The 23,216-nt window shown below is 37.1% G+C and overlaps 1 protein-coding gene across 4 annotated transcripts in view; it reads right to left on the bottom strand.

Moving 5' to 3' along the window:
- The window catches only part of CNOT4 (CCR4-NOT transcription complex subunit 4), a 76,608-nt gene that overhangs the window by 17,891 nt on the left and 35,501 nt on the right, over positions 1–23,216 (bottom strand). For 2 of the 4 annotated variants that reach the window (XM_084206294.1, XM_084206296.1), the window contains exons 3-10: positions 17,639–17,836; positions 14,859–14,945; positions 14,229–14,330; positions 13,407–13,532; positions 8,788–8,912; positions 4,709–4,864; positions 2,087–2,144; positions 1,371–1,620 (exon numbers count right to left, since the gene is read on the bottom strand). In XM_084206294.1, coding sequence (XP_084062420.1) covers positions 1,371–1,620; positions 2,087–2,144; positions 4,709–4,864; positions 8,788–8,912; positions 13,407–13,532; positions 14,229–14,330; positions 14,859–14,945; positions 17,639–17,836 — 1,102 coding nt within the window. The remainder of the gene's footprint in view (positions 1–1,370; positions 1,621–2,086; positions 2,145–4,708; positions 4,865–8,787; positions 8,913–13,406; positions 13,533–14,228; positions 14,331–14,858; positions 14,946–17,638; positions 17,837–23,216) is intronic. The other 2 variants (XM_084206295.1, XM_084206297.1) reach the window with 1 other exon arrangement.

Here is a 23,216-nt window from a genome sequence, read left to right as displayed (position 1 = left end):
ATGCTAAAAAGATAAGCAGGATGTTCCCTCTCAAAAGGAAGACCCTCAGAGAAGTAGTTCAAACCCACAAAAAATCCCCTACTGTCTACCATTATGAAGAGAAGTCAAATTCTTGAGGAGACACAATGATAAAACAAAAAAAGGGAACTGCATTACAAGATATTGTTAAACATTTTGAGGCAGTGTTGCAAAAAAAGTTACCAGAATTTGTCCTCATTTTCAGTTACTACTTCTTTTTATAATTGTGCTGAGTTTGCTATTCAGGTTCAGTGAATTCTGGTCTATCTTTATATTATTTTTCCTCAAAATTGCGGTCAAGCAACCTGCTAAGTACAGGGTGGCCTCATTCGCAACATGAACTCCCTCTGCTGGTAGGGACCTGGTGTGCCACTGTAAGAAGGTTCAGTTTCCTCTCTTTCTTCAGAGAAGAAATCGACAATTCTATTTTCACTCTAAAATCCATGATAAAGAGTTGCTAGACCAACAAGAACTTGTCCTTTGCATTCTTATTTAAACCACAGCCATGAACTTTATATTAACTATGATCTCTACTACCTGGAAATTATCTCTCACTGCTACTTAATCCTCACAAAATTGGTGCACCAGAATTATGATATCCAGGAGCAAGATAAACTTCATAAAATGACTAATCACTAAGTAAACCAACTATATAATATTATTTACATTCAATTTTTAACTGATATTGTTTCATTTAATTTTCTAACAATTCCCTCAAAGTTATCTGTGAGTTCTTCAGTACTGTTAACCATTCCCAAGACAATGTAATTACAACTAAAACAATGCTTCCTGCATATGACAAGGTATTTCATAGGAGAGAAGCTGAAAAATACAGGTATCTTTCAGCTGAAGAAATGAAACATAACTTGTATAAATTGACAGAATCTCAAATCAAAGAGAAAGATGAGACACCTTCAGATAACTATGCAGGATACTAAGATAATTCTGAATTCTCCACAACAGGTTCCAATATTAGAATTACAGATTATCACATCAAAATATATTGATACCATGTATTTCCCCCCCTCAATAAAAACCTGTAACACTAAATATTAAAGCATACATGTCACATCCTATGCATGTTGCTAAGAAAAACTAAAATAAGCACCCTGCTAATTTAGCCATGCAGCTTGAAAGCTCTGCAAAGTTTCTTTAAGAAGGAACCCTTAGGTCACCACAATTCATCTGCAGTTAAGTGACAAATTTTAACCATTTGTAAGGGGGGAAAACACAGGATGGGACAATTCCTAGAGTTTTAGGTTCTACAGAATTTTAAGCTCTGTACAACTCGGTACAAGTTTGAAACAACTGCTAAAGCAAGCAACACCCAGACATGTAACCCATGGATGTACCTGATGTGAAGAGGCTCTGTGGTTCTGGTGCTGTGGGCCAGTCACTCGAAGTCTGTGGAGAGCTGGGGAATGGAGGAAGCCCACTAGGGATGGGGTTAGGGTGCCGGAAGTTGTCAGAGAAGAGTGACTGTGATTCTGTTACAGCCCCTTCAAAAGGAGACCGTGCACTGTGATTAGATGAACTGATGGGTATAACTGGATTGGGTTTTGTTAAACCAGGTGGTGGTGAAGGTGTGTCACTGTTTGTTATCTACAAGCAAGAGAGAAAGAGAAAAATTAGGACATGAGTTTATATATAAAATATTCTTCACTAACTCAGATGAAAAGTTTCCTCAAAACTCCTGACTACAATTAGGTTTGTTAATATATAGCTCAGCACAAGGTCAAACAAAAAAAAAAAAAATCAACTCAGCAATAGCATTTTTAAATTTTGTTTAAAATTATCACTGAATAAATGAGAGCGGAAAAAGACCTCTGAATTCATTGAGTCCAACCTATGACTAAACACCACCTCATCAACTAGACCACGGCACTGAGTGCCACATCCATCTTTTCTTAAAGACCTCCAGAGACACAGACTCCATTGCCTCCTGGGACAGCCCATTCCAATGCCCAATTATGACACACTTCAGAAAATACATGCTTCTCCAACTGCAAGTTGCATTGAGTCCTCAAGCCCACTTGTTACTTTCAGAGCATTTCTCTTTGTGTCTTACCTGCTGAGAGCTGTCACCATTTCCTATACTGAGGGAATCTGAAGGTTTATCGATAGGGCTGCAAAAGTGGGAAGGAAAAAGACAGTAAGAGACTCAAGTATTTAACATAAGAAATCAACATTTGCTTTTGTAGTGGAAGAAAAGCCTTAAAATTATGACAAAAATTAAAAAGCAGGGATTAGGAAGAAAAAAGTCCACTTATTTTTATGAGACTGCTTTTTTAATCATAAGCATTCCAATAATTTGTCATATACTGTAATACTTCTTTCCACCACTCTCCATTCTGCTTGTGGACTGCCTTAAGGAACAAAAGTAAAAGTTTTTAACATGTTCATAGCAGATCTATGCCATACAAAACCCTAGGAGTCTATACTATGATAGCATTTTGTAACAGTCAGTTCCATCTACGATACTACTGTAAAGAAACTGGAAAAGATCCATTTTCCAAACACACAAGTTTTCAGTTTCCATACAAACCCTAAATAAATCTGGGAGAGATAAAACATTAATTTAATGTTTTCGTCTTGGCAGCAGGTTAAGCTTTCCACCAGCCTTTAAGATTGAGGTTTGAGATGACAGAAGGGGAAAAAACACAGCTTAAAAACCTGCCAAAAATAAGGTAATATAAGATACAGCAAAAAACCACCTCAGAAAGCCATTCACAAATTATTGTGACTTAGCTGAAATGGCACATCTCAGGACTCAAGATTCTTATGGGCATTTGTGAGTTGCCTCAATAATGCTAAATACCATACTAATGAAATGGTATTATTGAAGTTCACACTAAAATCTTTGCTTTGCAACTTCAAGGTACTCATTTTCATCTACCCATGAGAAAAGATGCACAAGCATCAGGCTCCGCAGGCAAATAGACAGATTCTACAAACAAGCATCAGAAGTAAGAACACGAATTTTAGTTCCACTAAAAGGCCACAATGTGATACAACTCAAATTACAGTCATGATGTTGAAAAATATATGTAACCATTTCTTTTAACTGGGTGCAGACTTCAGATTCTAGATACATCTTGTTTTTAAACAGCCCTTGGTGCTGCAAACTTTAATTATTGCATACAGGCATATAGTAAGGTCAACTATTTGTAAGATTTCTTCCACTTGTAATTTTTCCCCTCATCACAAAATAAGTAATTGAAACCCAGCACAATTCTCCATTCTAAAAGAAGCTGTGTAAGCGTAATCATCAGTACCTTTTTTTGTAAAAAAACAGCACTGATTGAGTATCTCAAACAGGTAAGTTAAGCTGAAATACTTATGACTAAAAAAGAAAAATCACTGTGTTATTCCAGTGAAGATTAACAAATACTCTACTTAGCGATCCAACAGCATGAATAAAGCTCTTCCATTTGAAACACAGTGCTTTTGGTTAGTAATTTCTAAATTCCTATAGCACAGAAGCCTGCTGTAGACTCTTCATTACACAATCAATTCTGATTGAAGAGCTGATATTCCAGTCAAATTCTTTTCCTACAGAGCTAACGTTCATCATACTGCAGTTTAAAAAGCTATGAGGAAGACAACTTTTACTGACAATCTAAAAGATGAAAACGCCTATGATACTTGAACCTGCCTAAGGAGCCTTTATTTGCAAGACAGACTTCCAGCCCTCAGGAATGAATAAGGCTCATTATCTATTGACTACAATATTTTTATTTACATGAAATACATTATTTTCAGGAAAAAAATAATTGCACATCACTACTGAGATGCAATTTACAGGCCCTCTGATTGCTCCTCAATGGGACTGCTATTCAGCCTAGCAAGAAGGTACCACTTCCAACAACACCCTCCATTTTAATGCATTGGTTCAATATTGATTTAAAATGAAGATTGGCTACCTAATCAGCAGCACCACTGCTTGAAATAATAGCAGTTTACCTTGTTTTTTTCCCATCCAACCTCTGAATGAGCCTAATGTTTATTACCCAAAGGGGTCCACAAAAAACAAACCAGCATGACTACAGACTACGATTGTAACTGCTAGTGATGCATAAGGTGGAAGAGGACACCAGTTCTACTCAAGAAGGGAAAAAAAAAAATTGGCTGGCAGTAAGAGATCATTGTAAGCAGATGAATTACTTCCTCTACACAAAGAAGCCTCAGTTGACCCTGCTGCTCTGCTGTCCCTCTGAGTGGTAATTGGGGAGCCCTTTCCTCTGTGTTGTGTTTCTGGAACACATCACTGGAAGGAAATTAGATATTTTAGCCCTAACATTTAACTTCCCTCTACTGAAGCTTTTCCAAGTGACAAACCTCCTGATGTACAGCAAATGGCATGTTACTTTTGTGGAAGCTTCTGTATGGAAAAAAAGGAAGGACTCAGCCCTGACTGGGACCATGCAGCTGTAGAAGCTGTTGATCTCCTGGTTATTCTGCTCCCCTCAGCATTACCTGTACTGTCACTTACTAACTTCATGTTAGGGGTTCCCCTGCACAGTGTGCCAATCAGTCCTTTTAACATGGGCTACACTAAGCCCAGCTTTTTGTGACCTAATCAGGATTTGTCTCCAGCTCTCCAACCAGAGAGACTGAAGAATCATTCCCTCCACACCAATCAGTGAGAGAGAAAGCAAGCTGTCTGAAGTACAAAAGGCAGCACAATTACCCGAAATCTGAGTCTGCACCATCTGGAGTCATGTGTTCTGGGTCTGTGCCATTTTCTAATATAGGAGGCGTTTTCCTGTGTTCCATTGTTAAACCGTTGGCCGATTTACTTGAACTCTGTAATGATGGCCAGGCATCTTTGTTATTACTGTTGGGTCTGGAAAAAGGCAAGAGTAAAATAAAAAAAATAGAAGAGTTCAAGTTATGAAGAAAGTGTTTTAAAAATTGTAAACACTGGGGAAATAAATCTTTGTGCCAGACAATCCATAAGAATAGATTTATCTGGATATTATTTTTCAGATTTTAAAAGGTGATGAAATAAAAAATTAGTGGGAGAGGGTAGAGAGAAAACCACAGGGAATTCTGTTTTCTTTTCTGAATAGATAGCTGCTTTGCCAATCCTAAAGTCCAAACTTGCCCGTTTGAGGAAGAAGAAAAAAAATGTAAATAAAAATTTAAAATGCCATCAATAGTTCAAGTGTCCAGACCTCTGCACACCTCATTCAGAATTACTTGCTTTAGCCCCTAACTATTTTTAAGTTCTATAAGTCATACTTTTTTAATATATGTTTCATATTCCAGGTCCTATCAAGCCTGGCCACAGCAGATGAAGTTTTGTGTTTTACACCTACAGAGGAGTCCACAGCTTTATTAACAGACCATGAGACCAGCCAGACAAACACATTGTTCAAGTTACTGCTTCCTTCATTTCTAGTTTAAAGCCATAATTACTTCCCTTTTATAAAGTAATAATAAATTTCATTTTAGAGTGCACCTTAGAACTGAAAAAAGTTCAAGAGAGGACTCAAAGCCCAAGTTTTTGCTGTAAATAGTTACATTCTGTACAAATTAAGGCAAAATGGAATACAGTCTACAACCAAATGGATTCAAATACAGTGCTGTCAACCCTGCAATCTTATTATAAAAGATCTTTTGTGTTCTCAAGTTCTTCTACATTACCTGTAGCTCTTCATTTGCTTCTATTAGAAGCTGGTTTTAGTGTCCAAGTCCTGTCTTCTTGTAAGAAAGCAGCTTTCACCAAAAAAAAAATTAACATATATGTCCTTCCTGATGCTCCCCTATGTTAGCATATTCCTATTACATGGTCCAACATTTACTCTACATCTTTAGGTCAATTTACTAATTGGAAATTTCAGTAACTCTTTATAGCAACACAAATGCTTCCTACTTCTACTCAGATAAAATTAGTAATAGTAGCTCCCCTCAAATCTCAGTATTTTAAGATTTGCTATTCTGTATACATCTCTTCTCAACTACATATACAATATGTACATAGATGAGTAGCTTGACCTGATCTACAGATCTCATCTTGGCTTTGCTCACATTTGGAATAAGTTAGAGCTAATGAGTTGATCAGATACAGAACATCAGGGAATGAAGAGACAGCAGCAGCAGAATATCTGTCATTTAATAGTGTCATTGTACAAAAATGAACCGAAATCTGGATTATCAGAATTGTCAATCCATTTATTTTAAATATACAAATTTATGTTCACTACAGTGCAAAGCCATCTCTATACTAAAACAAACTTTAAAATGGCAATTAAAAGTCAGTTTTGTATCCAAGGAAAAAGGAAAAGAAACAAATTGGTGTGTGTTTTGAGGTGGGGGGTTTTGTGTTTGTGGTTTTTTCTGTTTTAGTTAAGTTCAGGCTGCATGTCTCTGAAGGGCTGCTCTCTAAAATATCAGTATGTGCTTAATAATTGGTTCTTCTGGTAGCACACCAAAACACTCATTTCAGTTCTTCAGAAAAATGTCATCAATAAAATAAAAAAAGCTAGATCTGTTTTAAATGTGGAATATATCTCCAATTTTAAGAGAACACATGACTATCAAGTAACATAACAGAAGATGAGTACACAGAATGGCCCTAGGGGATTTTAGCAGTTGTATTCAGCCAGAAGAAAAGGTCTCCAAGCAGGACCTTTCAAATTAAAACAATTGCAGAAAAACATTTACCAGAGTTTAACAAACTCTTTTCTACTACTGGATATTTATAATTAAGTATCTACTACTTAGAGCTCAACTTCTGTTCCATTCTGTTATGAAACAAAAATTCTGCACCCCAGAAACACAAGAACCACTTTGGAGTTGTCAGAGGCAGTGACAAACTGCTAGAAATATGAATATCCTATCAATGAATCCTACAAAAACAATCCTACAAGAACCCATCAGTGGGTAGAAATTGTGAAAGAACAATGTGCATTCACCAGTGCAAAAGCTACAATGAAACATGTTCAAATCCCAGCTGCAGGAAATTCACTTTGCAACCCTAAAGGTGGTACCTAGGCACTAGCAAAGAACAGAGTCCGAGCTGTGATTATGCTGTTCAACTGACAAGAGAAATTACCTCCAGAAATTACCACTTGCTGCCTTTAGAGTAACATGCCATTTTTTCTGTAAGTGCTAAATGTTAGCAGCACCACAGACTGGCCAAGCTCCAACTCCTAATTGCTTCCTAAAGGCATAAAGTTTGCTGCAGTTTCAGATAGTGCATTCTTCCCACACTGGTATAATTTATTTTGCTGGAATCTAATCAGGTTTCAAATTGAAATTAGTTCAGATTTCAAACTTAAAATAATCAATACCCAAGTTCAAGAAGTGGTGTACTTGTTTTGCTTGCTATACTTTACTTTTCAAGTCAATATTGAACCAGTGCCTGAGAAAGAAGAAGCAGCTCTGTCCTTAAGAAAAAAGATCCCTCTGGAAGCCCTGACCACTTGCAGTCAAAGTACATACAAAACTGCCTCCAGAAATTAAAGAAAATAGTCCCTGTATACCAGCTGGAATACCAGTTCTCAGATCTGCATTCTGCTCATTCAAACTCACCAACAGTATTTTAGATACAGTACCCGCTGTCTTGCTTAAACAGCTCTGCAGTGATGCTGCCACTGGCAAACTACTGTCTGAAAAATTCCCTAGTGCATGAACTGGCACACAACACAAACCCTGCATACAAGGCCAAGGTTCATCTGAAGTGCAATCTACCTTTCATATTCTGCTCTGCCAATCTCCTTTATCAAACTCCTACAAAAAGCAGTGGAAAAAATTGTCAACAATTTTTATTTCTTTATCTTACATATGACATTTGAATGAGTAATTAAGGACTGGTAACCTCAGACTTTCATTTATCTTTGTGTGACTATATACTCATATAGACAAAAATCTTTCCACAACTTACTGAACAAACTACATCAACAGAACATTATTTTAGCAAGCCATAATAAGTTATATCTCCAGTTACAACATAGTAAAAAATACATGGACTGCACTATAAATCATGATGTAAAAAAAACATATTAAGGTTATAAGGTATCTCAGTTATAAAAATACAGACTGCATTCATAATGATACCGTGCCAAGAAAGTAGACATCTGGTCTTTAACAAATGCATTTGGTTTTGCAAATATAAAATACAAAATCTTTCAGAATACCTTGTTCTGAGCTACTGATTCAAATGCAGAAACACATTTATTTCTGAAGATACACACTCTGTTCAAGAACAAAGTGGTGCATGTGTCCTGGTTCTGGCCAGGACAGGGTTAATTTTTGCAGTAGCCAAGAAGGGGCATGGCTAGGACAATTCCATACCACCTTAAGTAATTTTCTGGGGAGGGGCTCTTTTATTGGTCAGCATGGCCCAGCAGAGGAAGTGGTCAGTACTGCTGGGGGCCTTCGTGGGGTGAGCAATCACTTGTCAATCATTGGACTCTTTGTTGTACCCTCTGTCCTTTGTATTGTTGCTGTTTTCTTATCTCACTGCTGTTTCCAGTAAATTGCTCTGATCTTTACCTTCTGTGCCTCCAATTCTCCTCTCCTGCCTGGTACAGGGGCGGGCAAGGGGAGGAATGTGGAGCAGCTTCAGAGGGAACATACTAAATTGCAGAATATCACTCCTAAACAATATGTCTCTCCACAGAGAAAACCTATCAGATTTTATTATATAGTAGGTACTAAAAACAGTAGGCAATTTGGGGGATGAAATAGGAATAAAAGTTTTCTTTGGAATAACCAGAAAGAATAACCAGGCAGTCCAGCATCAGTACTTACGCATCGTACCTCTGCAGTGCTGTCACTTTGTTCTTGTTCTTGTCAACTGTACCCGTAGATAACTGGAGAAAGTTGGGGTTTAGTTTGTATAATTCTTGCAGTAGTTTCTGTTCATATTCCTGGTGCTTACCCGCCTAAGGGAAGAGAAACTCACCATGAATGAATAAAAAATATAATTATAATTTTTAAACATATATAATATGCCCACAGATATGTCCCAAAGCTTAGTAGTTTAACCTTTACAACTTACCAGCTCACTCACTGTCAAACTCAAAACAGTGCTTCTCATTCTCAGCACAGATGTAATCTCAACAGCTCTAAAGTCTGCCTAAAAATCACCTCTTTATACAATTTATAATTTTTTGAGACTTCTAAAGCAGAAAAGCACCTACAACCTTATTAGAACTTGCTCCTCAGTTCTAATCAAGAGCTTCACAAACATACCATAGAAATCACAAACAGTGACATCTCCAATGCAGTCTGCATTTCATATTTCAACCATACTAAGCTTTTCAGAAGATGGGAAGGAACAAAGAGTTCCTTTGAAACAACAAGTTCTTCCAAAATGAAAGCAATTTTATATTGGCTTAATAAAATCGCAGAGGTGTATGACACGACAAACAGCATATTCTAAGCAATAACTGATAAATCATTCTTTTCAGTAACTGAAATACTGAAATATTCTTGCAGCTAATTGAATCAACTGAGAACAATTTCTTGCTTTCAGAAATTGTGGAGGTCCAATTCAACTCCAGAGTACTAGAATATGGCAAGAGAGGAAGAGAGTATTTTTCAGTCTAGCTTGCCGATAACATTCTGTGGCTTAATGCAAAAAAACAAAACCAGCAAGATCTACACCTACCCCCAACACTTACAGCAACATCTGAAATTCAAGATCAGCATTCATGGTTTTGTAGGTTGTTACAACATTCCAACCTAAGAATTACTACTTGCAAGTTAAGTATTGTTATGAGTTGAATCAAGATACAAAATAAAACAGTGAACTTGAAGTTGTCAATAGCTTTTCTCTACCATTTCCAGATACTAGATGTCCCCTAGCAAAGGAAACAAGTGCCAAGATTTATGGTCAGGCCTTCTGAATCTTAAGTCTGAAACACCAAAGTTATGATCTATCACATCTTCAGTATTGATTTAGAAGCACTCACGCTATTTGTACATATAAATTTTAACTCTTTGTAACATTAATTCCTTACTATTTTATTGGAACAAGAATGGAATTAATGCACAGGTAATGTGGACATACCCCTAGAAAAATTTTACAACCTAAAGGAAAAATATAACTTGGTTTTTTTGAAAAATAAATTAAGCATGAATAGACAAAATAGAAAAAACCAGTACTGTTGATAAACTACATTCCCTTATGGATGGCTGTAGAAGTCCAACTGCATATCTCACTGGAATACTTCAGGTCAAACCCTATCAATGAGTCCATTCTTTTGCTACTTAACTCTCCAGTTCTCCATTACTGATTGATCCTGAATGTGTCCTTATATAGTCAACTTACACACCTCTCAAGGAGGATTTAAATATGTGGTGTATGCATCATCTTACACACTTGGTCAGTGTGCACACCCAAGCTGCTACCTATAGTAGGAAAAAGTGTGATTCTACAGTATGGCTCAACTAAATGCAAACCTGAGATACCCTGCACCCTGGAAATGCTTCTTTCACCATCCACTATGACTGTAACAACTAGGCTGATGCACAGATTTGCACAATTAACAATTTGCAAACATTAAGCAGCTGAGTAAGAAGAAACCTCTCTGAATCTCTCAACTTGCTTCAGTGACTAAAGACTGACTATCACAGTCAGGTACATCAGAGGTCAGTCTTAAGTTCATTTACTTGCCACACCAACGCAAGAAAGAAACAAGATTAAAATCCTATAAAGAGGCTTGCAGTAATTGTGTTTAATTTATAGCAGACAACCCAGAGGCCAAACTTGGCATTTCCAACCCATCTAAAATTCCCATCTTCACTTTCCTAGATTTCCTGGAGTTCTACCAATTCTTTTTATTTTGCCACTATGTTTAGATCTATTAATTATTTAACCTAGAATTGAACCATCCATTGACAACGTTTTTTAAAAATACAGAGTCAAAGTCTGAAGCAATGAACATTCAATCTCATTAAACAGATCTGGAAAATCACTGACACACAAATGTAAAAAAGCTGGCACACCTAAAGAACAATGTACTTAGTAGGTGTGTAATTTCTAATTACTTTTAAGAAAGCAATATGAAATTCAAAAAAAGTTGAAGCAATATAATAAGGAATAGGGAAGGAAGATTGATGTAAGTCACCAAGATAATGTAAAATCCACTCAACATCTGAAGAAACTCACACATGAAAATTAAATCCTGACCAAGGTACACAGCCTATCAATTTTAACTAAGAGTCAGGCCAGATGATTGACAGTTTGCCACTGGCTTCTACAAAAAGGGCTGTAGAAAAGATTCTGTGAACTACAGGCTGCTAAGTAAACTTCCATCCTTCCAAAGATTACAAGGTAATAATAATAACCATAACAATAATTCTTAAAAATAGAAGTTCATGGAAAAACTCAAGCCACTGGGATTGAATCTGAATATCTTTTGTAAAGGGAAACCCTGCTTCACTAACAAATTCTACATAGAGTCAGTAAGCATAAATAGAGAGACTCCACAAAACTTTAAAGGAAGACATTTTTGATAAGGTTTCACACCAGTTATTTATTAATCTGCCATGGAAGAGTGTGTGAATTGAAGGCGGTTCAAAGTATAGCTCTTAGAGTGCAGAAGCAAGCAATGAGGACTGATGACTGGCATCAGTTCTATGCAACACCATCAGCATGCATGAGAAAGGACTTAAAAGCAAGTTCTTTGCTGACAATATCAAACTTTTGGGTAATAAACCGCCACGTTACAATGAGGAGCTCTAAAGGAATCCCAGAGAAATCGGTAAATAAGCAAATGGTGGCAAATAAGCTTCACCAAGGACATGTCAGATGACACAAGAAGGGAAAAGCAGTCTAGATCATAGTAACCCACTCCTGATCTGTGAACTGGCTGTTACAGCTCAGGAAAAAAGATGCTGAGATTGCTGCCAACAGAGCTCTGAAACTGTTAGTTGATTATGCACTAGCCACAAAAGATGTGCTAGGCATGACCAAGAAGGCCACTTCAAATAAACTAAAACAAAATAAAAGCATGTATCATGCTACATGTAACACATTGAAAACTGGCAAATTAAACTTGGCTTCCTCCACATCATGCATCTGAGCTCTCCATCTCAAGGAGGACACAGCTAGAAAATATAGAGAAGGCCAACAGACACTGCAGAAATGGAGCAACTGCTTTTAAAAGAAGTTGAAAGGACCAGAAACTATGATTTGCAGAGAAAGCTGGGAGAGACTAGATCAAGTTTTGCCATATCACAAAGGCAAGCACTCCAAAGCTAAGATTAAGGGACACTTGACGTAACTAACTAGTTCACAGTTTCACACAGGCAAAAGAAAGCACTTAACAAAACAGCTAGTGAATTTCTGGGGCTTACTGCCAACCCTTTAAGTCTTTTGTGACAGCATCAAATGGATTAAATAAATTCATGGCTGACAGGTCTATAAAAAACTAAAAGACTAGATGGGAACATACCCTCAAACATGCATATGTAACAGATCTAGGTAATAGGAGAAATACAGGAAAACATACAGGGAAGGGGGCTTGGTTGGTCCTTGAATTTCTCCTATTGCAATTATCTGCTGAAATCCTCAGAAATGATTTGTGGAAAGTATTTAATAGATATGGATATTCTTCCTTATTCTCCAGCTTACATGAGCCTAACAAAAAAAAAAAAATCTACTAGAACAACATTTGTGCTGGTTCTAAGGGTGGGGACCCTCTGCTTCACGGACAGACCACATGCAAAAATGACAGCATGGACACAAGGTTGGCATACTTGAGTTTAACAGCTTTACCACACCTCATGTAGAAGGATGGAGACAGACCAAAAATGGTCTGCTTAGAATGCACCACATTTGAGACAGTAAAGCTATCCATCTACTTGGTTCCCTACCCTAGACAATAAGAATTTTGATGTTGAGATAGCACATAACGATGCTGGGATTTTTTTTTTACTATTATAGTAACCCTCAACATTTTATTTGCCAATGGTTTCTAAATGCTAGGCTAGGAGGGTTATTTGGATTCAGACAGCATGGTCAGTCACGGCACAAGAGTCAATTCATGAAAACTGTCTGCACACGAATTTTACAATTAAAACCCAGATCTGAACTAACTTCATTCATAGAGATCTAAAATGACACTACCTCACTTTAGTATGAAAAAAGGAAAAGCAGTTAGCTCATGTTGTTGGAATTCCTGGCTAAGAGTTTATCTCCATCTTTTTGCCTCATGAACACTCACTGGACTTCTCAAACTTTAAAAGCAGCATGTAATGAAAAAACTTGAGCTAACTGTTCTTTGCAATATCCAACTGGTTAATCACCTTTTGGATTTCAAAATTCATCACTGCCATAACATTCAGCAAACATGACACATACTAGACTAAATCATCAACAGTAAGACATATGTGGCACATTTCATGTGTTTTTCATTCACTACACTTACCTGCATTTCTTCTTTTGTGAAACTGGCTGCTTCATCCCCTAGCTCATGTAGATACATGCAGTCTGGTTTTGGACACTGCATATTTTTTAGAAAATAACTGCAATATTTTGTTGTACCTAATGATGCCTGAAGGAAAAAAAAAAGTACTGGAGGTTAAGAATGCCTTTAACCATATAAGATAAAGATATATCTAAAAAATTACCTCAAGATTTGAAATTCCATCATAATGCATTTTTGATGCAGACAGAATAAGAAGTCCATTTGTAAGAAATATATATATTCTTGAAGATGAGATAATTGGATGAAAATAAAAATGCACCCTAATCTAAATAAATGCCTAAGTAAGAGCCTCAGTAAATATTTGTATAATCATAAGGTGACATGTAGCAGGGTCAGGAAATGAGTAGTAACTAGATTTTCTATAGCCACCAATTTGGTCAAATCAGCCTGAAGACCTGTTTACACAGACACCAAAAGGAAAAAAACCCCTTTGATTTCCCAGGGAGCTTTTGAGAGGTGTGGTGTACAGACTACAGAAACGTTCTGTAAAAGCAAACTGTGGGCTTTCACACTGTACTGTTATGCTATACAACAAAAAGCCACTATAAGCATGGGGAGGAGGTCCATATGTTTGCCTCAAACTTTGTTTTAAGAAGTTATCTGCTAACCCACCAAAAAAGTGCTGGCTGGATGCTCACTGAATTTCCATTTTGAAATTAATACCAGGAAAAGAAGCCAAATGCCAATACAAACAAAATTGTATGCCAATCCCCGACATTAACGTTCTAGAACATATATGCAAGAACATATAAATATTACTACCTTAAGTGTTCTGCCGTCTACCACCACATTATTGACGCACTGTATGGCTCTGAGGGCATCTTCTGACCGGATGTAGGTTACATATGCACTGGCACTTGGACCCTAGGAAGAAAACACACACTATTTACTTGTTTTCCTTTCACCAGACAGATCTGATCATTAAGTCACCTTTTTAGCCCATCACTTAATAAACTGGTATATTCAGGGCTTGATGTTTTTAACAAGAAACTGACAAAAAAGGTAGAAGCCATAAAAACTCATTTGCGATGCATAAAGAATGAAGAAAAGAACTGCATCAGAGGACATTGCATTAACATTCTAAAAATTCTTAAAAAACTTTTTATCCCCAAAATGCAGATTAGTGACTAAATGCTATATTGCTGCTTCTTTAAAGTTTCTCATCCTGTCTCCCTATTTTCAATCTTTCTACATTGCATTTTGCATCCAGCTTTAAGAGTCTGGTTGGAAAATGCCTCAGTAACTTAATGATAGTTTGACTTTTGCAAGGCCTTTTTTTCTTACACTCTTACCTATTGCTTAATCAGAAATAGCGAGCCCTAGAATCACTCTGCACACATGCATTCTCTAAAGGAATTAAAATAAAAAAAATTACAAAGACCTCTGACTTACCTGTGAGCCTGCATATGATGTGCTGTTATTAATGACAACTTTATGTATTTTACCAAACTTCCCAAAATATTCTGGTCGTTTCAAAACCTACAAGAAAAGAAAGTTCAAATGGTAAACTTATAATTCATACAGAAGTGTACTGATTCTTCTGAGAGACTGTGCAGCTAAACCCCTTAACTAATAAAAATCAGGTCTCTTCTAAAAGAAGAGCACAAAGACTTAGATTTGTTTTCCCACATAAAAACATACAAAGTATGTTGTCACTGCAGAACTTTAATGACAAATATCCACATTTCATGTTGTATTTTTAAAAATGCTTTCAGTACTCTGATTACCCAAATCCCACCCTGGCAAAATATATCCCATTCAGCATAAGAAGTTCCTGTATACACCTGTTTTATAATTTGATTTAAAAAATAAAAATCACATTCATTCTCATTTCCAAATAACCATACACCTTAAAGATGCATTCAGCTATATTAATTCCTAGGTATAAAATGCTGAATCCTGACTGCCATGCCCCACACTCCAAAAAAAAAAAGGGAGTAAACCAAGTAGCTCAAGATAACCTCAGGCTTTCCAAAGACCAGACTAAGTAAAGGAAGACAAAGGAAAATTTCTAGAGACAAGACAAAACACTTTGGAATCAGTAACATGTTGAAATGAATGAGTGATTATCACATCCATAAAGGAAAAAAGTACTCATCTTGTCCTTCCAGGAACCAGTTAGTACTAATACATCATTTAGGGATCCTGTGCAAATCAAGAACATCACCAGCATATTAAGCAACTCTGCTGCATAACCATTATCTGTGTGCCAATGTATTTGACGTTTATACCAAAAGCCATTTTTTCCCATTTTTGTGATGGAAGAAGGTACAAAGTACTGACTGCTCAGACTGAAGCTAGACAAAATAAGGGCATTGCTAGTTCTAGAAAATAACCTGAGAGGTTATAAAGGAAGATTTGTTTCCTCTGCTCCATCTTCATATTGGCACTGGATAGTGCAGGTGAACTGTACTGATCCAAGAATTAACCTACCCCTCTCCCTTCCCAAGCAAGCATCAATGCCTTCAAGAACTAACAGCATCACACTGGGAACATCCCAAGGAACTACAGGGTATGTTGTATAAATAACCAGGCATTCATTGGTCTCTTCCAACTGCTCTTCATTTGGTCTACACCCTGTTGAAACATACTACACCCACTCTGAAGGCATCACTCCAGAAGAGAATGACAATCCTGAAGAAACTTCCCTTTTACCTAAGCATATTGCAGATTATACTCCTGGTACAATAGGATAGTACAGCCTTCACAATTCTCCTAAGAGCACAACAACAGAAGAGGATCCACCTGTACTTCACTGTGACCCACAGACCTACTTCCAGAAACAGCACATAGCAGCCAAGCTCCCATTACACATAATCTCAATTTATGAAGGAGTTTTTTGCCTGCATAAGTAGAAAACTTGAATATAGCGTATATTTTTATAGCTTCTCTCTCAGGCTAGGTTTCTGAAGATCAAGTCACCTTGTGCTATATGCAGCATTCTGGTATGTCACTGAGAATACTGCAACCAATACACCTTGTGCAGCACATCCCCACCTCCCCAAATAAACCCATTCCTAACTTAAAGTATTCAGTGTAAAATTATCTGAGGTGTAAAAAAAAAAAAAAAAAGAAACCCACTGTATTCACTACTATTTCTCTTAATTACAAATCCTCCATCTGGTCAAAGAAATTAAATTTCAATAATAAATTCATATTGGATTTTTCAATGGTAAAATAGCCCCAAGCCAGTGCTGACAGTTGCTTGCAAATACTTGCTGCTATATTTCAGTACTTATTGAAGTGTTATACACCAGATCAGTTTTAACTTGATTTTTTCTCTTCCCTTCTTATCCTTGCTTTTTTCTTCCTTCACTAAAAGCAGCTTTTTACACTTATTCTTTAACAGTCTAGCAAAATACAGACCACACTCTGAGACCTCAAAAACAGCCACTTCTGTTTGAGACTTCTCCAGATAATTTACTCTGGAAAAGTGAATTTAATCTGGCAATGTAATTTTGAAGACATTTATGTTACCCTGTAGTACATTTCCTCCATATTCCAATTCAAGATAATTTTATGCATTAGCACTTATTCCATTGGCCACCTGCACCTATGACTGATGATGGAAGTAAATAAAGGTTTTAAATATAATCAGTTTTCTCAAATGAAAACCTAGTTTTTGATGATGCAGAGTAGTAGGCCAACTTTTTCTGGGGTCTTCCTCTTACTAACTTTTCCCCCCCAACTTCTTAAGGACATAATCCTTATGGTTCTTCCTAGTATAAGTGTTAGCTTTTTTCTTCTATCCCTACAGGTTTGTGTGATACTGTAAATTAGTTCTTCGTAATCCAACCAAGCTCCCATTTTAGAATTGGTGATTCACGACATAGCTGAACAGTGCCAGCAGATCCAACCTAGGAAAATGAGTACCTGAAAAGTCCTTATGCTTATTTTTAGCTTAAAACCAAGCTCCCATTATTAAACAAAAAACAACCTCTCCCCCACAAAAATAAAAAATTCACAGAGCACCTGTACTCCCTAAAACAGAGACAAACACTTATAGAGGGTATTATGGAGCAGGAAGTTAAGTTCCCTTAAGAAGTGGGGGCCTCATAGCAGCAAACCTTTTCAACACAGCTTAATTTTGTATCCTTCAGAGAAACATAAGAATATTCCAATGTTTCATGGCATCAAGTTAAGAGCAATATCTGCAAGGGTGAACTGCTCACCTCTGGATCTGCTAGGCGCTGAGAGAGCCCTACCACGAAGACAAGGTTCTTCTGTACAACCCGTACACTGGCCAAATGTTTGCGATTCTCTGATATCTTCTGTTTCCTCTCATTTTGTTTCTGTTTCTTTTCGTTTTTTATCCTCTGCAGCTCTTCCTGGGAGAGTGGTTTGTACACTGCTGGATCTTCTGGATATGGCTAAACATAACAAACAGCATTAAAACCAACCCATGTAAGAAAGAACACCTTTGAAAACCATTAATCATAGTGTTTTAATGCAAAAATTTCTTTATTACACTGATCTGATTATTATGGCCACCCACATTATAGAGGCATACTCAGTCCTTTGGGAAAGGTAAACTTCCCCATATTTACATGGAATTCTTCTATTTATAGACATAATATTGATTTGGGCAACCAAATTCTAACCCAGCTGCCTAGTCAATTTGTTAACATTACAAGCAGCTACAACATGACAGCCAACACATCCTGTTATAATTTCACTAACAAGAGCTTAGTGTAAGCAGGATGAAAGCATGCACTTTATATTTATTTCTGATACAGATCTTGGTACTTAAATGTACTCAAGACATTTAAGTATCTTTAAGTATTTCTGAGATAAGAAATTAAAATACAAATGTAGTTCCAGTGGTCCACTAAGTAAAGTCATCATACTACTCAAAGTTTACATGGTTAATTTCTAGTGAAGAGACCGATTTCAACACAATTAATGACAGTATTCTTGTCATGCTTATGTACAAGTTTGAACCTCAGTCTCTCTGTCCCTGCAACTCCTCACAGATATAACACCATATATTTTAATCTCAGAAGTACACAGAGAAGTACAAGTATCCTCAGTTACCTAGAAAGACTGTTGTATTCATGCTATAAAAGCACTATTTTAGCTGGGTCTTGCAGACTACAGTGCACTGTCCTCTGCCCCAGATTACTCCTCAAAGCAGTCCCACATTCCTTACCTGCCACAGTTTTTTTAGACTGAAAAGTGCAATTCCACATTGTACACAGAAAGCAATGCTAAGCACAAAAACAAGTGCACAGAACGTGTCTCAAACAAAGAGAGTTTCTAAACACCAAGAAGTAAAAAAGAGAAGAGTACGGGAGATGTGAATTAAGACAAATACTTAAGACAAAGAAGCTAAGCTCAAGCTCACCAATATGTTGAGCTAAGGTCTTTGCTTGTACTACCATAACCAAAGCTTTCAGTGTCCAAGTCCAACAAAAATGAATTTAACTTTTTCCTGACTGTCTTGTGTTAATGAAAAGAGTACAGAACTAGTTGTCAGACTAAATAACCTGATAAAAAATCTACAACAGATGAAAATGTTTAGGTTAAAAGCATATCTTCCTCATAGTTGCATGATGTTACTCAAAGAGCCACCAAGTGCTCAGACCTAATAGTCTTCTGAGTACATCCCCAAACAAATCAAAATCCATTCTTCAGTTTAAAGTTCAGCATTGTTATGCTACACGTGAGATATCTTCTGCAAATATGCTACAGTTGACTTGAGCAGATGGCATCTCACAGTCAAACATCAAGTCCTCTGGAACGTGTTTCAGTATCACAAAGGAATTTAAAAGTCTATAATACTTGAGCAGTAGCCAAAGGTGTCCTTAACATGAAAACACAATAAGGACTCAAGTTACCCTTGAAGAACATTTCTCAAAGATATTCAGTATTACTCTGATTAGTTACTCGGTTAACTCAGAGGTAACACTGAATACATTATACAGATTTCAGCATGTACTTGATGGACACCAATGACCAACTAGTAAGGTCACTTGAGATTTGCTATAGCCAATTATTATCTTGTGTTTTAACACATCTACATATGAGGACTTTTGAGCTGCAGAATAATTTTACACTTAATGAGCATCTCAAAATCTGTATTAATCAATCATGTAAATGAAAGAAGAAAAATGTTGGGTTTATACAGGAAAAAAAGACTACTCAGGGCAAAGAGTGAGTCATCTCAGTAATCACTGAGCTCAGGTAGGAATGGGAAGAAAAGTGCACCAGTATAACAGATATAGTTCCAAATATACTGCTTGCCCTACATCAAGTGATTGTCCTATCCACAATCCAATCTTTCAAAGATGAATTCCTACTCCACATCCCATACTATGCAAGGCAAAACTTGCAAGAGTGCTGCTCTCTGATACTGTGCAAGAAATGCATTAATGGTTTTCCATAGATTCAGTAAGGCTCCTGAAGGTCCAAGGAAACTACAGCAAACAGTGTCAAAATTCATCAGGTTCTTTCTTGCCAAGTCCAGCCACACCCAGAGCATATTATCAGATGAGTAGCAAATCAGACAGGATATTTCTTCTCTGTACAGCTATTTGCTGCTGGACGTCCTGAACATGAATCAGGAAACATCCTGGGTAGCTCAAGCATAACCTTGAACAGAACATTTTTATGTCCAAACAGTAGTTCGGATTTCTACAGGAAAGCATAAAAAACTCCTAGGAGAACACAACTAGGCAGCAGCTTCAGAATCAGGGAAAGAGAAATGTCTCCATCTCAGCAGAAAGCTTGACACTAGCAGAATAGGAACTTCAATCATTAAGTAGCAGCAGCAATTGGTGTGCCACCATGGATAACCACACTTGTCTGAGCAACAGAATCTTCTGAAGTTCTCACTGAAGTTCAGATACTGTAGGGCTGTATTAAATACATGTTTTGTATGTGCATCACCCATATGACAGGCTCCTAATGCTCCCAAGGAATAGAAATATTTTGATATGCTGACTTGCAGGACCTAGAAATGAATCCGCACACATCTCTTGAATCCCAAGAGTAACCCAAACACAACTGAGGGGTAGATGATTTTCCTAGCTATCTATCATGTGTGGCATAATAACAAATTAGGAGATATTGCACATTTAAAGAGGGTGGAAGGCAAATAAGCACAGCATCAACATTTCAGAAACTAATTCTAAAAAAAAAAAATAGTATCAGAAACCATTTTCCTTTCAAATAAAGGACCAAAATTATTTCATGTTCAGAGTCATTGTTTCCCAGTGATGAAGTTAATGAACTTGGATGAGGGTTCAACTACAAACAGGTGTGTGCACTGCAGACTGCAGGAACGAGTCTCTGAAAGCCAAGCAAGGTGGAGTGACAGCTGGTGTACTTCACAGCACCATTTGGTATGTTTTTGCTGTCTAACCCTACAAATCAGAAGCAGAGAGAGGACTATACACATCAGAGGCTCTCAGGTTCTGCAACAACTAAAGTGGAAATGCTACTGACATGCCTACAGCTTATTTTTTTAAAACAATCTACTTACTTAACATACTGTCTCTAATGCCTTAGCTGATAAAGGATTTGAGATCCAAACAAAGTAGCTACCTCTAGTATTATCAGCATTGATGTACTTTCAGATTCAAGACATTAGGAGATAACATCACCAATTCACTAAATTCAGCTGACACCTCTAACTTAAGTTACACCAACGCTTTTCAGAAGAAAACACTGAGGTTCCCCAAACGAGTGTGCCACCATGGAATACAACCAAATTTTCTTTACACTAAGTGCAAGGTAGTCCCTGCAAGAACGTCACCAAAAGTGTGAATGTCTCTTGAAGTCTTTGTTTCTCTAATCCGAGAAGGCCCTTGATGAATTCTCAGTCTTCCTGACTAATTTTGTCTTATTTCAGTTTTGTTTCCTGTCAGACATTTTTTCCCCCATTTCCCAGTTGTTGAAAGCTGAGCTGTGATTTATCAAGCACTTTGCTTTTGTCATTCCAGGTAGGTCACATTCCTTCCACAGAATGGATGCACCAACATTTCCCACTTGCTGTCTTGCTACCAAATGGTTCCTGAAACAAGAAATACAAAGGAAGTCAATAAGGTTTATGCACAATATACACCACTATACTTACATTTTTCAAAAAGCAATTTCCTATCTATTTCAAAATATCAATTGTTGCACCAAATGACTAAGTTGTGGGATCAAAAGCATAGGAAGAAATACTGATATTTGGAGACTGTGCATTAAGACTAAGTGTTCCTTTTACACAGAAGTAGCAGGAGAAACATGGACAAAGCATGTTAATTTCTTGATCATACATCTAGCAGTATGCTATTTCCCTCCATAACACAAGGTGCTAGATCTCTCATTGGAGAGATAAAGGACGCTCAGTCAAGGAACTGGAGAAAAAGCCAAAGCCACACCACAGGAACAACTGTCTATCAAGTTATATTATTTGGTGGAAGAGCAAAGCACTTAAGAAACATGAATAAGCTAGGTTTTTTTGTTGCTGGATTTAAAAAGTGCAGGAACTGACAAAGGGCTAAGAGTGGCATGGTTTAATTAAGCAATTGAGACAGTATGTATTATTCACATGGCAAACAGGAGCTAGACTGCTGAATTTTACAGAAAGGATAATGGAAATATCCCTGCAAAGAAAAATCACCGTCATTACAATCAGAACCAGCAAGTCTGCTGACAAGCAAACCAGCTTCTGCTACAGAAATCTTTTCTGAAGACAGCGTATTTTCATTCTATTTTGTCTAGTTAGCAGCTATTTCACCCACAGTTCAGAAATCAATTAACTGGAAAAAACATGAAGCCTTGCTTGGTATCTTACAACTGGCTACACCTACAATTCTGAAGGGCATCAGGAACCCAAAGCCAGACAGTTCAATTTTTTTTTTTTTTTGAAATAGGTACTTTTGGAGTTAGTGAATTAAATAGAAACAATTTCTATTTCTCTAGAAATAAGACTATTTTCCAAGTCCATTTCAGAAGATTCAAATAAAGTTTAGGAAGTTTTAAACATGTTAATACTAAGTTGTACCAGTTTCCAACCAGCATTTAAGTTTAATTCACACTAGCACCTTACTAAAGCAAATGTTTGTGTCCTACTATTATTCACAGGAGGAAACTTAAGGCAGACTAAATCAATTGATTGCAACCACATGAACATATTCTGCAGGTGCAGAAATTAAGTTAGATAACAGTTCAAAGACACAGAAGTACACTCTCCTGGGCAGAAGAAACCACATGCTAACATCTTTTAAGTTAGAAGTGAATTAAAGAAGCTCAGGAAGATAATGGTGTATATATGCAATGCAAGTTGACATCTAATTGCATTTGTGCCACCACAGCATTTAGCCAAGCTACTTTATTACAGACTTCACCAAAATCTCCCCCAAACACTTCAACCAAAACCCATGGACAGGGGGTTGCTCACTGCTCCTCTCCATGAAGGAGTGCTCAAATTACTGGGTAAGTCACACTGCATTCAATAACATTGGCACAAATAGCAGGTTTCTATTATGCAATTGCAAATAACAAACTCATCCTTGTTTTAATCGATGTTTATCCACGGTCCATTTCACAGTAAGTATCCTGCACTGGTACACTTGTCATAACAATATGGCATACCTGTTGAAACCATTGTACCTAGTATAACCTTTCCTGCTAAAACTTTGCTGCTTTGCCATGTTCTGTGCTCCAGCATTTTAAGTGGCCACAATCAATGTACACCATAATAGCTACAAATAGAAAAATGCTCAGATCTTTCCCCAGAAGCTTTACTATGCACAGACA

Source organism: Fringilla coelebs, assembly GCF_963513975.1.
Source record: "Fringilla coelebs genome assembly, chromosome: 5".
Taxonomy (NCBI): Eukaryota; Metazoa; Chordata; class Aves; order Passeriformes; family Fringillidae; genus Fringilla; species Fringilla coelebs.
The sequence above is the reverse complement of the archived record's forward strand: the minus strand, read 5'-3'. Positions and strand labels throughout refer to the sequence as shown.